Below are 17,149 nucleotides of genomic sequence, written 5' to 3'. Positions count from 1 at the left end.
AGTGTATCGCCAGGCAGATCCTGCACCAGATTTCAGTAGCTTTGTTTTAAAAATTCTGCACTTCCAGACCAGTAACTCTAAGGAATCAACAGACTGTCTCTTACTAACAGCATCAGGCAACACAAAGTTGTCAGCACAGTCTGAGAGCAGACTGCTACATTATTACACCAGCACTGCAAATGTCCTTCCAGAAACACACATTACTTGAAAAATCGGTGAAAAGTGCAGTTAGTAGATATTAGGGATAGGTATTTGGGTCAAACTACTTAGAAGTAAAAAGGAAACCTCATTTTTTATTTTTTACATCATACAGTACAAGGCAGAGAGAGACAAACGCACTTTGTGGTTCAGGGCAAAGTCCTGTCCACAGAACTTACTTTGTGTTGGGAGACTTCCACTCATCTCTCACTGGCTGATCAAGCAGGGACATCATGGAATAATTATCCAACATGAGACCATCAGGGTCATCTGTCTGACCTGGGAGTTTCCCAAGAGGAAAGTCTTTCCATCGTACTTCATCTGGATAAAAACAGTACATAAACAAGAAGTCTGCAACAGTGATGTACGAGAGTTCCTCATCTTCTAATGGCTGCTCTTATTCCTTTAAATATCACTTTGCCTTCAACTCCTCTCCACCAGCCTCCTCCTCCTATCTTCAAGTCCTTCCATACATCACTCATCCAAAAATCTCAGCTACAGAACCCTCCACCCCAGCAAGAAAGCATAGCTACCATAATAAAGATAACAAAATACTGGATGTACCATTTATTCCCTCTAAAAACCCTTGCCTTTCTGTTTTCTTTTGCTTGCCACCATGTCATAACAGCAATTTTTCTGGAACACAGAACTTACGAGCATATGACTGGTGCTTTCCAGCACAGCCAAACTGTGCTCTTAAATACCCCCAAGTCTGACAAACAGAAGTCCAAGAAACATTCATATTTTCTTTGCCATTCACAGCTGGCATATATCTGCTGTCCCATCAGCTGAATACACTGAACTTTTAAACAGTTTGGAAAAGCCTGACAAAAAAATTTCATGGGGCAGTAACAATACGGTCCTGGAAAAAGCACTCAGAGTATTTTAAGAATTTAAGAGAGATAACTCCTGCAGATGACAGAAGACTGGAAAAAAACAGTTTTCAGTGATTTGGCATTTAGATGATTCTGAAGCACACTTTAATTCTGGCCAGGCCCAGAGGGTTGAGATGCCTCTGCATTTCAATTAACATTTGCCAGTGACGAAGACTATCTCTCAGAAAGTTATTTTTTTACCTGCAGTGATCTGCCAGGCAGACCCTTGCAGTGCTGCCCTCTTCTCAGCAATAGCCACCATGTTCCCAGAATGAGTAAGTCCTTCCAAAGGATTTGTTTCAGTTACCATCTCTTCTTCCTCTTCCTCCACCTCCTCTACACCATCATCTCTCTCCAGCACATCATCTTGTTTCTCTACAGTTTGCCCTTGATTTTTAACCTGATTTTCTTGCCTGGCCCTCCACTGTAAGCTCTCTATAGTGTAAATTGGCTGTTCACTGCAGTCTGAAGAGAGTCCTGGACTGGACAAAGGGCCACCTCCTTCTGTGTAAACAGAAGCAAGATAGAGAAGATTCTTCCGTGAAGAACGTGGCAAGCGAGGTCTCATGATTGTGAGAATCCTAGAAAAGAAAAAGGCAATGTAAAAGTCTTAAAAGCAAAAAAGATTCCAGACCAAGGCTTATCAAGCTGAGCAGCCTTTTAAGTGTGAGCTTCCTCTAGAACAGCTCACTCCTATATCTTCTCTAACAGGCAAATCTGATTATTCCCTGGTGGGTGGATGCTGGAATACTCCCTCGAGATTAAAATTAAGGACCTGGCATACTTCTAACTGAATTCTTGTTTTGTTGTTTTCATGGGAAGGTTACCACTTGTGCTAAATTGGTAACACCTGTATAAGCAATTACACCTCTGCTACCAAGTCATTTTTCTTCTGATCAGGTTGCCACTTTAATACCTCCTCAGATAATACCTGCTTTCATTTTGAAGGTGCAATCCTTTTAGGTTCTTCTCCTCCTTCTCTTTGTAGAATCAATGGGGAGATGAGCAGCGACAAGCAGGGCTTTACGTGTACCTGCCACAATTTCTACTGGATGTAAAGGGAGGGAAGGGAACGTGGCTATAGCTCAGCGTGTAACAAGGGAGCTGGCCTTTGGGGGTACAGAGTACCATTTGCTGTCCCTCTTCTAGGTCATGAGATCAAACTTACAGCTGAAGAAGGTGTGGGGTTGCCCAGCAGGGAGCTTCCAAGCAGTTATCGGTTAGTCTTATCCACTGCAAAGGAACTTTATGGAGAAACAGCTCCTTCACAGACACCTGTTTGTTACAGTGCTGCCTTTTCTTCCCTTCAAAGGAGATAATGAAAACAACACGGTGCTTAAAACTCATTAAAAATACGTCCTTCATACTTTTGTATTTTTACTGGAACACTCAAATAAGTTGGCATTCCAATCCACGTCCAAGACCAGTTGTACCGACCAAATACATCAAGGTTGTTACTAGGGACTTGCCAACGCACCGACAGCTACGATGCGACCACAGACGTTCCCAAGCTAGTTCTGTACATGCCATCCCAAACAGGAAAGCCGTAAGATGTGTTTGTACAGTACTGTCCCAAATAAATGCAGTGTACTGCTTCTGGGACCTGAGATCGTTCCAGACAACACTGCAGTGAGTAGACTGGGAGCTACTACCATTCAAGGATCTTGGTACACAGTAGATATGCTCAGCACTGACTGAAAGCATCAAACATTAACTCACGACTGCCACAGATACTAGCAAAACCTTGATGCAGACTGAGCCAGACTGGCAGAGGACAGAAGAGGTGGCAGAATTAACCAGCTGGAAACTTCCTCAGGGACCACCATATCGCAGTATAAAAGTCCTGTTGACAAAATTCCTGTGACATGCTTCGAATAATTAAAAATCATCTGTGCCCCTGTCTCTGGAGTGAAACGTGCAGTTTGACAATTTAAACAGTTCTACAGAGTTAGGAACGGAAAACAAAATATTACTTACTACTTTTGTGTAAATTCAGAAGGCAAGAAAATCCTGTGATAGGATTAAAAAAGGACAGCAAGAGTGCCTAAGTATTTTGTAAAGGCAGGCTCCTGGGAAAAAACTGGGAACAGGGAACTCATAACAAATAAAGATGTTACATGCAACCTGTTACCTGCCACCATTGTTTCCTGCAAGTACTAATATCTGGAAAAAATAGCACTTAAGGGCCTGATCTTTCATGGGAGGGATTCCTCTATTTTGAGGAGGCTGCAGCAGAGTTGCAATTAACAATTTCAATTTTTTGTTAAGAAATGCATGACATAAGCTGCAGGTTGAAAAGTGTAAAAAATGCAACAATATAAGTTCTACGTTCACATGACAAAATGTAATAATTACGTTACTACACTTTCCATCTGAAGGTCACACCACTCTTCTTTCGCAATAGTACAGAAAAGACTGTTAGGTTTGTTTGGTGGTTGTTTTTTGTTTGTTTGGTTGGTTTTTTACACACAGAAGTTCCAGACATACTCACCAGCGTTTACTTTAGCAATGCCAGTCAGCATCTCAGAAATCCAGTTGATCAAAAACTGAGGCCGGAGTTCTGTAGAGTCAGAACATTCCTTCAACTCCATAAACATTTTCTCAATTAGGATCTGTGTAAAACTTCGGGAAAGGAGGCCTGTCAGTAAAGGCTGCCAAAAGCAGTAAAATGTCTGAGGAATTTTGAACTGCCATACCTCTTTATTTGCTGCAGGAAGAAAAAAAATAGAGAAGCAAAAAAATCACTGTTTTGTAATTTTCTGTGAACCACAGGTGTGACACTTGTTACAAACTGAAGTAGTTTGTTCTGAGATCACTGGTTCCAGGGTATTTCATGGGATCCTCACTGAACCTGGAACTATTATTTTCTTATGCTAGGGAAGTAAAATAAGCAGCAAATTGGTAATTAACACAAAAGCTCAATGAAAAAAAAAAAAAAACAAGGCCTGATCTAATCACATGGTAAACCACCGGAAAATCTACCTGTTTTGCTGTTCCTTTTCCAGTTTCAGCTTATTTCACATATAATGGAGAGCTATTGGGTCCAAAAACATACTGCAAAAAGAATACACATGGAGCAAAGCAACACAGGATCAAAAGCTCCTAAATTTTCCCTACTGTAACATAGTCACAGAAATTTGTGGATCTTTCTTGAAATGTTCATTGGCTTCTGTTTCTAAGAGGCCCCAGGGAAAGAGACGAACTATTAATTCTCACTGACTAGGTACCCAATACTCTTCCAGAAAATCCATGCAACTCCACATGTACCTGCAGCAGCACAGAACTAAGATGTAACTGGTGAGTGAAGCTCAAAATAAACCATGTAGATTTGCTTCAAATCCTCAGTGTAGAAAAGAAACTAGTGGGAGTTCATGAAATCAGTTAACTTTGCAGATGAGAGCAGAGATGCAAGCTTCAAAACACGTTCTGGCCAGGCAGCATTCAGTATTGAATGCTTCAATCAGTGCTCAATCCTTCCATGGTAAGAGATTTATGCAAAAGCAATGGCTAAGCCTGGCCATAAAATGGTCTGGAGAACAGGTCAAAAGATGTTTAAGGACCCAGGTATATGAAAAATATGCAGAGAATTACAGATTTCAATATAATGACAAAAAAAATAACAGACTTGGACATAACACTAGCTATGCACTTTTTACTTACGTGGTACCCAAAACACTAACCTTCATACTTGATATTGAGCATCTTCAGACAATCCACCTTTGGGATGAGAAAGCCATCACTGAGAAGAGCTTCGGCCACTGTCTCCCTAGAGCAATCAGGGAGTCTTATTAATGCCATTAATCCTTTACGTATCAAAACACCACCTGCACCAGTTCTGAAACAAGTTCGATAGCCAAATACCTGGAGCTATGGTTGGAGGTGATGTAGCTTGTGACCATTCACACAATAACATTTAATGGAGAATTCCTCTTAAAGAAAGATAAGTCTGCACTTAAGAGAAACCCCGTGCCATATCACTGTATTTATATTGCTACATAAAGACCAATGGAAAACAGAGTGGGATAGGGTCTCCTTTTCAATACTGTTAACATGCTATTACTAATAAACAGAAGTAAAAGCTACATGTATGAATCCCTTCTGGGAACCATTTTTAATCATTTTGGGTTCTCAAAAGAAAGTGTGTGGGTGGTTCTAAAAAGCTGGATATAGGCACAGCCTTCCATTAACTATAAATACAACAGCTTGTGTTCTTTAAAAATTGCATCTGGATGCTGGAATAAAAATAGTATGAGATGAAGTAGGTGCTCAAGGATGAAATATGGGACTGCCAAATCCTAGAGCTTGCTCTAGCATTCTGAGGCTTCCCCACCTCTCTCTCCCTCCACAAGACAAATGTACTTGTGACTTGTCTGACTGTTCAAGCTCAGCCTGCTCAACTTGGTTCTTACTGGGATTTAGCATTTGTCCATAATGACACTTTTTTAATATAAGCTAGTGCAGTATCTGTTGAGATGCAACGTGGCCTTTGTCCTGTTATTACTCCGAAATAAGAAACAAAACGAAAGGCTTCCAGAGGACAGCTTCAGTAGAAAACACAGATTAATTGAAAAATCATCTTCTCTCTCAAGCAGAACTATTATTCAAGCAACTTTCTAACATTAAACAACATAAAGGCCTGGAATAGGATTCTTTATTAAGCCACCTGCATGTTGCAAACAAATAACTGCATGATAACAAGATTCTCCCTTAGGGATCCAGAGAAGAGAACAGTGGAAGTTGGGTTTTGAGACCTGGCTGCATGAGGCAAACTCCAAAACTTCCTAAATAAGTCATCATGGTTCTGTCAGGAGCCTGCCAAGAAGATGGCAAGAGACAAGTGGGAATTCTTTACTTTTCTCCTCCCTCCCAGCTCAAATTTGACACACAGTCAGGTGTTTTTAAAAAAGTGTAGTGAAGGTAGCAATCTTATTGCAGTGTTAGTCCCAGACTTTGCTATAGTAGATACATGTTCTTGCTGGGGGGAAAGAAAAAAGAAAAAAACAAAAAACCAACAACTGTATGCTTGTAGGTTGGTTGGTTTGTTTTAAATAGCTGGTCTGCAGAAAGGACACCCCAGCGAGGTTCAAGATGTGAATTTTTATTATTTTTAAGCCTTAAACTGATTTTCAAGTAAGTAATTTTCATCCTGAAGGATTAAAATGGGGAAAGTAGGCATAAAGAAGGCTTAAATAAGGGGAAGCATGGCAGCATCCGGCCTACACTGCTTGAACCAAAAACAGACATAGAGAACGGATAAAATGGCTCTTTGGTATAACAATAGTCAGTGGAAAAATTACTATACCTCAACGCCCTGCTAAAATCTGGTTCCAGTGGCTGCTGCCTCACACTGGAACAACTGTGGAGTTGAGCCTCTACTGTCACTCTGACAAAACATACCCATTACATCACTATTATTTCAGGAACTTTAGAGAGAACATTGTGTAAGTGCAACAAAACTCCTGCAGAGCTACGCGGTGATGCATGACTGGATCTTGCCTGGGGGCCTGGAAACTAACACCAAGCTCAAGCAGTACCCGCACCAGAGCCTTGCCCAGCACTTGGCTTCCAGCTGTGCTATCTAGAACAAAGGAGGCAAAGGTTAAGGGTGACCTATTTGACTTTGAAAAAAGGTGTCAATCAAATCCCTTGTTCCACTTCTTTCTATCTTCTGATAAAGGAATGAGAAACCCACCAGGAGAAATAATAAGCTGAGTGGCCAGACTTCCACATTCTCCTGTAACACATGCCCCTTCCCCACTTGGGCTCTGCCAGCTCCCAACAATAAGTACTTGTTTCATTATATTCACACATCTCTGCCCAAATCAAGGAAAATGCATCATTACAGCAGCTGGCCTATCTGACATCTATCGTTGACAACAGCAGAAAAATACAGAAAAGCACCAAAACTTAGCAGCAACCTGACACTGCGTTCCTGGGGCTTTCTGGAGCTAATACTGCTTAAAGAAGCAAAAGGAGTGGAGAGAGAGCCTGTAAAGTAAAAGGAATAAAGCTTTGGAAACTCACTGCCAAAACTGTTTCAATGCAGAAAGATGTATGTTTCCTTTCCACAAGTTTGGCCCAAAGTCTGGAATTGTGGGACCAGTATTCACTAGAAATAATTAGGTGTATACACACACACATAAATAAAAACATGCTTGCCAAAACTTCTCTCTGAACAACAAACACACAAGGCAGTTAAATGCAATTGCAAAATCTCTGCAGGAGTGTCACTCCTGAAGGCTTTGGCTCTTTGCTGGTTTTCAAGCTGTGAGTTGTGAAACAGTCCCCCATTCTTGGCTGCTGCAAGTGGGGCATGTCCCTGCATATCAGAGCCACTATTTTAACAAAGTTGCCTGATCATTAGGAGTCACTCAGGAAACCATGAAACAGCTCACAGAAACAAAACCCATCAGACAGAACATACATTTTTATAGTCACAGAAACCAGCTTCCTCCCCTCTGTTCCCTTTGTCTTATTTGAAGCCTGTGCTTAAGGGAACCATCAAAAAAGCCTTATTCAATGTAGCACAATGCAGTGAAGACAAAGTTCTTAGAAAAGCTTTTGATTTGGTTTGATTTCTTAAGAAATGACTGATATCCTACAGATACTGTATCACCAGACTTTTTGGTTGGAACAAATAATCCAGTGATGCTGTTTTTCACAGATTCTTTGCCCCATTTTTGAAGTTCTTCAGGCCACACCTAGCATCTGAGTTGCATACCCTTACCTAAATTACTGGGCTAGAATTTCAAACAAAGCTTTCAGAAAACTGACAGTGAAAGTAGGAAATGGAATCAGGCTCCCGGCATGTGCCACCTAGTTCTAGGACTTTCCCAGACAGATGACAAACTTTTTAAACTGCTTTAATTTTGGAAGCAGTATCTCCTAAGCACACCAATTCACTGGTGCCCTGTAATCCATGCTATCACATACACCTGAAGAAGGAAGAAATGTATAAACAATTCCGTCCCACTGCCACTTTACTTTCTAAAGAAATGACTGCAAAGCTGTGAAATTCCCAACACACTGTGCAGGAATTAAACGTTTCATTTATAATCTGCAGCTATCCTAAAATATTTCCACAAGTAAGTCTTTTTGAAAGACAGGAAAAGTCTAACACTTCCATCTGACTTACCAACTTACAAGGGCACAAGCCTACACAGTGCACTAACAACACTGAAATGCTGTAACTGCTCATCCACGGTAACAGCCTTCCAGAAGAAAAGATTCACACACAGACACTTTTGGACTAACAGAAGCTGCTCAACGCGACAACTGCACACATTCCTTCCAATCTAGAGGTAGTGTTGGGGGCAGGATGGTTACTTTTCAAGTCTTCTCTACATCTGCCAGACCAGTTTCCTGTAGAAACAGTAATGCAAAAAACGCTGCCTCGTTCTGCTGACAGCTCCCTGTATAGAACAGCATTCCACCGAACCACTTTAAAGCTTGAATTCAAGCCTGTTAAACTGTTTCAGGAGTGCCAGGCTGATCAGGGGAAAGCATGCTCTTGCTTATGTGCCCATTGGCCAGCTACAGCTCTGCAGGCTCCCCCGCTATGCTGCTCTCAGAGTTATTTGCCACTTGCTCAGGAGCACCCTTCAGCAGCAAGTGGAAAAATGTAACCAAGAGTATCAGCAGAAAAGCTGTTTATGACAAGCTGTGAAAACTGCTGATAACCGTGATGCTGTACACAAGCACCACTTCGAGTGAGACTACCACAAGTATCCTGGAGCTGGGAAATGCTCTGGAGACATTCAGTCCTCTGCAAAACAGGAAACTGCCTGTTGATGTCAGGGGGTTTGGGGTTTGTGGTTTGTTTTGTTTTGTTTTTCTTTAAAGTCAGTACTTCCAAAAAAAGAACAGAGATTCCCTGTTTTACCACATGCTCCTGGGTCAGCAATGGCTCCGTACTAGGATCATGCGTTATAAAATTAATCACACGTCACCATCTTTTCACCAAACAGGGCTCTAAAGAGGCTTCCCGTCCCGACCTATCTGCCCTCCAGCCAGCACAGACAGGCACAGTAGTGAAGGTTTCACTGACAGCCCTGCCTCAGAATCCCATCCCACTCCCTTGCTGTCCATCCTAACAGTTTAGGCACTGCTGAGATGGTGAATTCAGACTAAAGAGTTCTTCTGAGAATCGCCCATGAAAACACATGATATATATAGTGTCATGTGCTGAAGATAGACACTTGAGATTGTTTAATGGGAAAAATGTTAGCATGGTTTGGTTGTGCTAGTAGTAGAGAGGCAGCATTGCCGAGCCCTGGGAACTGGCTGGGTATTCCAAGGGGTTGTATTCTCAAACATGACACTAGTTTCGAGGGTTTCAGAAACAAAGCTGCCCCAACTCTCCTCTTCACCCCTCAGGACATGGTATTTTGCAGTTTGATGAGGACGACTCTGAAACACTGTTGCCTCAAAGGCCACAAATACAGTAACTAGCATATGAATTTTGAGTATTCTGGAGGAAGATTTAATTTGATAGACAAAATAGATTCTTGATTCTTTTGGAAATCCACCCAACTGGGACGGAACGTACGTTGTGCAGCTGCACAGAACAAAGAACAAGAGCTGATATAACAGGTGCTTCATACAAAGATGATGACAAACAACTGCTAGAATGGGATTTAACACATTTTCATGGGACACCACAAGTATGTTTTGCAGAATCAGTGCACAGCAAGTGAATCAAAAGCATATTTTCCAAGTCAAGAACTTGTTTTGATTGTATAGTTACAGGACAGTTTTGCACAGACATAAGCTAATAGGAGAGCATGCCAACAAGGCAGCATTAGAAAGACCCCAAATACATGGTTATCTTCACTACTTCAGTTTTCCTATATGGAAAGGGATTTCCTATGATCTTTTACCTGTTACCAATGCATTACAACTCTTGCCTGAACGCTTCCCACAAAATCCATTTCACATATGATTAAGTCTCTTGTTCTCACTCAAACCTTTCAAAACCCGTTTTGTACTGTGGCAGCCCGTCTCCCCTCTACCATGTAGCTGATGCCAGGCTCAGGTACCTATTTCTGTATGAAAGCAGCTGCACCAGGTCCATTTGTGTTCTGACAGCGGCTACCAGAGGATGCTTAGGGAGAGAGCAACAGAATCACAGGGAAGTGCAATGGCTTCCTTCCACCAGTACCTTCCAACCAGCAACAGACAGCTGAAGTGATATAGATAAAAGTCTCGTGTTCAGTAAAGTTATGCTTCTCATTACTGAATCTCCATGCCTTCTTGCTCATTACTCCATGTTCAGGAACCGATGGGCAATACCACCAAGGCACAAGTTTTTTCCTCAGGGTTTCCTTCTGGCACAACATCTGATAACCTCAAACCAATCAGCAGCTTGCAGGGCATATACATTTATACTCAAAACACCAGGAGTTACAGCTCCTATCTGTAATGTGATAGTCTCTCCCCTCTACAGTTGCACTGATTACTTTTTTCAGACTGGGACAAGATCTCAATGCAAATTTACACAGTAATACTGAAGACTCAACGCAAGGGGTCCTAGAGGCCCTTTAGTAATAGAAAGATAGAAGAGGCCAAGTATTACCCTGCAATTTTGAAGAATTCTAAAGGTTAGTGTGAAATCTAAGTCTATACAAGGTTGTTGGGAGAGCTCTTGAAGACACTAAAGATACTGACATGCCTCAGGGCCAGCACAGCTAAATCAGGGAAGACACTTTGGAGATTGTCTGTCACAGGAAACATTGCTCACTAACACAAATTAACTACTCAGTCCTCAAAGATGTTGAGGAAATCAACCAGCACTGTACCTTTCACCTCAATTCCGTATCAGAGATGTACCTGTTCTCTTGCATCAGGTCTTTGATCTGAGCCAAAATCCAGTCCACTTCTGAAGAGGAATCGGACCACAGTTCTCGAGACTTTGAAACAGACTGTGCAGTCTGCATAACCTAAGCAGAGGAAAAACCCAAATGTTAACAGGAAATAATGCAAAACAGAGGTAACTCACCACAAATAATCAATCTGTCTCCTTTACAATGCAACACAATACATATAAAATATGCCAGTACCAACTACAGAAAGGGAAGGATGAATAAAGGAGAATCATATTATATGCTCCAAAACCAAGACAATGAAGGAAATCGGTTGTTCATTTGCAGTAAAATTCCTGGCCCTAGTTCTCGCTGCTGTTTAAGTCTACGCTTCACTGGAATCTTAGCATACCCTCGCCTTTATCCCCTAACGATGTTAACAGAAATAAAAGTGAGAACAGCTCCCCAACAACAACTATACATTGGTGAGGTCACATCCAAAGACATTTTACATGTCTGCAACCCAGCTCTCACCACATCTTGAGAACTATCCCATTATTAAGAAGGGGAAACTAAGCAGAGAGAGATTTCTGGGGCAAATTATTTCACAAATCTGAACTGCAGCACCTCAGCCACTGGGCCACTGCAAAAATAATATGATGGATGATAGAAAACATGGGCTAATGACTTCTCAAGGACAGACCCCAATTTCCAGAGACACTAGGATGAATGAAATCAAGCTGAGCACTATCGTCTGGACAAGGAAGGCTTGGGATCTCCAGCAAGTACGTGTCTCATTCATAAACATGAACAAAGTATTCACGTTAGAAACCACTACAGCTCCACTTGCTTGTTCTCCACAGCGAAGCTTTACTTGGCAAGCCATGTATGACGACCCTAGGAGAGGGATCTGAAGAAGGCACTAACCAAGCCCCTCTCCACACACACAGCAGAGGCAGCATTGCTCAGGCAGGAGCACACAACCGAGGAAGCACCAGCAGCGCTGCGGACGCTGCATGGTGCCAGCCCAGTGGCACCGGCACAAGCACCGCTGCTGCATCCCTGACGCTTCTGGGAGGATCTCACTGTGGGAGGATGCTACAGGGAGAAAAAAGGAATCCCTGCAGTTGTGTGAAATAAGCTCCTGGAACAGCGCTTGGTCGTGCTAACTCAGGTATTTCAAATGAGGCCTGGCCAAGAGCACCAGTCCTAAGACTCATTGCCCCAAGCAGGAAACAAGAATCACCAAAAGTGCTAGTGCCAGACTGTACTTACCCGAAACTGCTCATTCTTGTAGGATATCAACACATCTCTGACCTTTTCTAGAATTAAATACAAACAAAGTTTAAGCAGGGAATGGATCAACTGTATAAGGGAATTTTTTTATCTGGGCAAGCTCCTTAGTTCTGATGAATACACATTCAAGGAAGACATCAGTCAAATTAAGTCACAAATTCTGATTCAGACAACACTCTGAAGACTCCTACAGCTCCCAGACTTTTTCAAGCAACAGATTTTATCAAGAGGGACTGAAACAGGAGTTCAGTATTTTATCACTAACAGTGGCCGAGGACAGTGAAGCTGGATAAATGCAGACAGCTCCAAAAAAAAAAAAAAACCCCAAGCCTAAATACATCAGTTTAGGAAGAAATTGTTTGCATAGGCAGTTCATGTTCTGATCCAGATTTGCATTCCTCATTTTAAAATCTACTGCAACAGCACTGTGGCTATTCACAAACCAACCATAGCCTTACTGGACTTTATTCAACTTTAATTTACCATCTACATAAAATGTCCTTTCTCTATCTGTGGACCACTCTTACTTATCTGCAATAACACCCTCTTTCAAAGCACTTTGTTCAGGTGTCCCTGCCACGTGCTATCGAGTGCCTATCACCCAGCACCAGCTAGATAAAACTTCAGATGCACCTGAGACTGAGACACCACTGCCATTCCATTACTCTGGACATATAAATCACAGAATCTACTGTACCATTCTGTGGTTCTCTCTTTCAGCAACTGGGGGTGGGATAGTTGGTTTTTTTTTTTAAGGGTACTCAGGGAGGGGAAGGAATGGCACATTCTTGTATCTCATCCAACACAAAGTCCAGACAAAAGCCCAGACATACACTCTGACAAGAGAAGTGGCAAGTGCTGCCGGGTTCCAAAGTTTAGCACTGCCTTGAGGTTTGGATCGTTCCAATAAAATCTGTATTAAACTCAAAGTGCACAACAAATTAGCTAACATTTTCTGGATCACAGCTACTCTATCTATGTATGAGTCTGTTATAAAGGAATCTAGAAAAGACTTGCAACAAATCCATAGATCCTAAAGCCAGAATGATCATTACAGCCACCTAACGTGACCTTGCAGGGAGCAGTAAGGGTCACTTCAGCATTTCTGCACACTCTGGGCCTTGGATTGGGCTGCTGTAATCACTAGGTGAGTTACTCCCCATAGCATGGGGACAGTGACTAATTGGTTTTACTGTTTGAGCTACTGTTTGATACCTCACATATGCTTCAAACTCACAGACAAGCCACATACTCTGAACTCCCACTTCCTCCAGAAGTCATTCAAACTAGAAGTCCACTTTTAAGGAGAGAAAAACTCCTTATTTTGGGTTCAAAGAATTCTGGTGATGGAAAGGCAATCACTGGAACAGTTTACCAAACTGTTTTCTCCCACTGTTTTGCACTTTGTATCTTAGATTATCACAGGTTGAGTTACCTGTGACTTTTTTTATACTATTGGCAGCTAGTGATTTTTCTGTCTACATGCAAAGTATTTTGAAACTAGCTAAACTGCCTTTTTCCTGCTCTTGCTCAAGTTATGAATCTACAGAGTTCTGAGGGCCACGGCCTTCTTTGTCAGTAGTGGCCTCAATACCAAAGCTGTGGCTGTCAAGACACTGTAACTATTTTTTACAACACTTGGTCCCAAACCATCCTAGTATAACTGTTGCTACTGATTAGCATTCTGCATATTCAACAGAACTAAGATTTTACGCTACAAATTGTGAGCTAATACCAAAAAAGTCAGTCAGCTCAAGAATACACCAAGGCCCAAAGAGGAATCCCAAAATGTGAGCTGAATGTGTATCTTTATGCATCGGCAGAGCTAATCTATATCTAATCCTTGTATACGCCATTGTTCTAGGAACACCCACCGTGGAACTCCTTGTGTTTCTGACAGGCCTCATGCTGTGGGGTTTGAATCTCCCATGCATCATTATCCAACTCCGCGTCTGCTTCCACCCCTTCTTGCTCCTCTTCCTCATCCTCACTTTCCTCGCACAGGTTATTACCCAGCTGACGACTCCAATACGTCTTCCGTAGCCAGTCCAGCACAACATCACAGCCTAAAGGAGAACAGAAAACATTCTCTTCTCAGTGAGGCTTTCTTTGTTATTGAAAAAAAAAATAGATAGATGGCAGATTGTTAAGTTGCCTTATGAACAGAAATGCTGTTAACAAGTTATGAACCCTGAAATCACATACAGCTCTGTTAACGAAAAGATGCACGAGTTTAAAAAAAAAACACCCCAAAACACCCCATAACCCAGTATCACAGGCCTAGTAACACCCACCACCCACTGTGTTTCTGGCAACAAAAAAGATCAGATACTGCTACAGCACCATTCCTTGCTCAAGCTAGGCCAAATTTAAGTGGAAACTAAGTCCCAGCAGGGGTGTTCTGATGAGAAAATGAGTCAATTCTTTAGCATCACCATGATCAACATAGTGTCTGTAACAACATTATTTTTTTCTGCAGAGAGTACACTAGGCATACATTAGATAGAATGGAAAAAAAACCCTTTTTCTCCCAGCACTATTTCACTACCCAACTTGATCTAAGGACCCTGCTGAAGGTTGTTTAACTGGCTTCTCAGTGCTAAACCCCAAATTCTCAGGAATCCCTTCAAATGCCAGGAGCTGGTCATTCATTCAGGCTTGCAGCACCTACTGCATTTATGGGATTTTTTTTTAACAGTCTCAGGTATCTCTAAACAATCAAGAAAAGCATCTACCTCTTTCCCTGAGATGAACTTCCAGTGCTGTAAAGAAGCAAGAGGGCTGAACTACTGTTTCCATTATTTTTTTCAGGGGAAGGAGAAAGTCTCTGAGCACCTGCCCTGTGATGCACCAAGAGCCTGGAGCCAGTGGACACACTTCAACCACCCACCCAGGGCAGCAGCAAACCCTCCTGGTGTCTCACACCGCAGCTCTCCCTGCCAGGACGAGCCTGCTGCCTGCCCCACAGCACCCCAGGACAGAGGCAGGGTGCTCCCCGCAGGGCCTGTAGCACTGGCACGGCCCCCCCCCCAGCACTCACCCTTGCGGCAGAGGGCCAGGCGTGGCAGCTTCCCGTGGGTCAGCTCGTGGCGCAGATCCACAACCCAGATGGGGATGTCCACCTGGAAAAAAAGCCGTGGCGTCACCCCACAGCTCCCACCCCATTGCCCTGCAGCTGCAGGCACTCCTGTGAGCTGCACAGAGCCTCCACCTGGGCGGGAACAGCCTCTTGAGGCCACTCCTGCCCCGCAGTCCCCCACTCCCCACTCCAAGGGCTGGCTGAAATCCCCTCCTCTCTGATCCACAACTCCTGTGGCCCAGGATCCATACAGACCTGGGACCTTACCGTTTAAGATATTCAATGTTACTTGCAACAACAGATGCCTTTTTAGACAGAGATGCTATGTATAATTTAACAAGATACTGAGAATCAGTTAAATTATATTTAAGCTGATGAAACCCTCTGGATGACAGTTTGTATATCAAAGATACAAAACACATCGTATATAATACTCAAATCATACACACTCTAAGTTGCATGCAATGTTTTGCAACTTTCCTAAGGACAACTAACTTTAACTATGCAAGACCTCTATTTTTAAGCTTGATCAGTTTTTAAAAGGTGAGAAGCAGCACCTTTCTTAAAAACCCAGAAAAAAAAAATCACTTCATTATTCTCACATAGAAGCCCCAGTTAAGGCTGCATGTACAGGAAAGCCTCATAAACTATCTATTCTTCACTTTCAACACTTGTTGTTCAGACCCATATACGATGCTCAGTGCATGTGGCAACTCAAGTTGGTCCTGCTGCTAAAATTCCACCTTGAGCCTTCCCTTCTCCACACAGAAGTGGACAAGCTCACCTCAACAAAAATGTGTGGTGCATATGTCAAGTGGGACTATTTACATGTAAATCAAGACTTTTGATCACACATGATTCAAAATGCTTTAATGATCACCAGCCTTTTATTCCTGATCCGACTTTAAAGAACCAAGTTGTAGATCTAGTTACATCAAGTCTCTTTAAAAGTTCACAGCTGAAAAGCGCTGGCATCTGTACCCATTATTTTGGTTACAAAACAATGACACCCCAAGACTTCCTCCACCCAGTGTTGCTGACAGACAATGCATGTGCTCTCTGTATACACATGGGTTATTGAGTAACTTATCAAATATTTACCTCTTTGGCTAATTGTCTCAGAGGAATGCTGACCATTTTCTGCTTCCTTTCTGTGATCAAGTTGACAAACCTGCAAGCAAGTTACAGAAAAGATAAATGAGCACTGAGAGCTGCAGAGAAACTTGGAGCCACAGAGAGAAATCCCACACATGCTGTGTAACATGTCGGTTCCAGAGACACGAAGTGAAATTAGAGGGCTGAGTAACACGATCTGTCCAGGTTCCCCCTCAAACAGCACAACGGACCTCAGAGCCCCACCTTACTAGAGCCAGCCCGTAAGAGAGGATGAGCTCATGCGACGGGAGGCGGCGGCTCCGGGGCCCCTGTCCTTCCCCTCAGCCCCGGCTCCGTGTGCCCGCGCCTGCGGGAGGCTCGGCCCCTCCTGGTGGCAATATTTTACAGGTCTTTGCAGTAGGCTGATACAATAAGAGATCCAGGCTGTAATTAATTTCGGGAGGATTTTTTAAGGTCTCTTTTCACTGTACTGTTCGCATAATCCCAGGAATGCGCTTGTGCTAGAGGTCAGAGGAGGGTAGAACTGAAACATGGCATGGAGAGAAAGCCCAGAAGGTGGAAGTGCACAGGAGCTGCTCACACTGGTTTTGCGGGTAGGAAAGCCGAGCTGTAGGTCCTGGTGCTATCTCCAGCACCTCAAAGAGCCTTTCCCCAAGGCTGTCAGAACTAGCGTAAGCTTTTTTGTTCAATATTCCAATGCAAGATTTTGTTTGCAGAACTGTTAATCATCTTCACTATCTCTTTATGAACATTCTCTGAAGAAATGTTTATTCTGGAAAGCTAAA

The 17,149-nt window shown here is 42.7% G+C and overlaps 1 protein-coding gene across 1 annotated transcript in view; it reads right to left on the bottom strand.

The window, feature by feature from the left end:
- The window catches only part of LAS1L (LAS1 like, ribosome biogenesis factor), a 31,184-nt gene extending 14,540 nt beyond the window's left edge, over nt 1-16,644 (bottom strand). The window contains exons 1-11 of the mRNA XM_026848905.1: nt 16,608-16,644; nt 16,350-16,419; nt 15,210-15,291; nt 14,044-14,235; nt 12,149-12,195; nt 10,902-11,011; nt 4,754-4,839; nt 3,565-3,780; nt 2,242-2,377; nt 1,275-1,654; nt 378-519 (exon numbers count right to left, since the gene is read on the bottom strand). Of these exons, the coding sequence (XP_026704706.1) occupies nt 378-519; nt 1,275-1,654; nt 2,242-2,377; nt 3,565-3,780; nt 4,754-4,839; nt 10,902-11,011; nt 12,149-12,195; nt 14,044-14,235; nt 15,210-15,291; nt 16,350-16,385 (1,427 nt within the window). The 5' untranslated portion in view covers nt 16,386-16,419; nt 16,608-16,644. The remainder of the gene's footprint in view (nt 1-377; nt 520-1,274; nt 1,655-2,241; nt 2,378-3,564; nt 3,781-4,753; nt 4,840-10,901; nt 11,012-12,148; nt 12,196-14,043; nt 14,236-15,209; nt 15,292-16,349; nt 16,420-16,607) is intronic.
- Nucleotides 16,645-17,149: the final 505 nt, after the last annotated feature.

The sequence above is a fragment of the Athene cunicularia genome, assembly GCF_003259725.1.
Source record: "Athene cunicularia isolate RWA chromosome 4 unlocalized genomic scaffold, athCun1 chr4_part3, whole genome shotgun sequence".
Taxonomy (NCBI): domain Eukaryota; kingdom Metazoa; phylum Chordata; class Aves; order Strigiformes; family Strigidae; genus Athene; species Athene cunicularia.
Note: the sequence above shows the minus strand (reverse complement) of the source record. Positions and strands in the feature narration are given on the sequence as shown.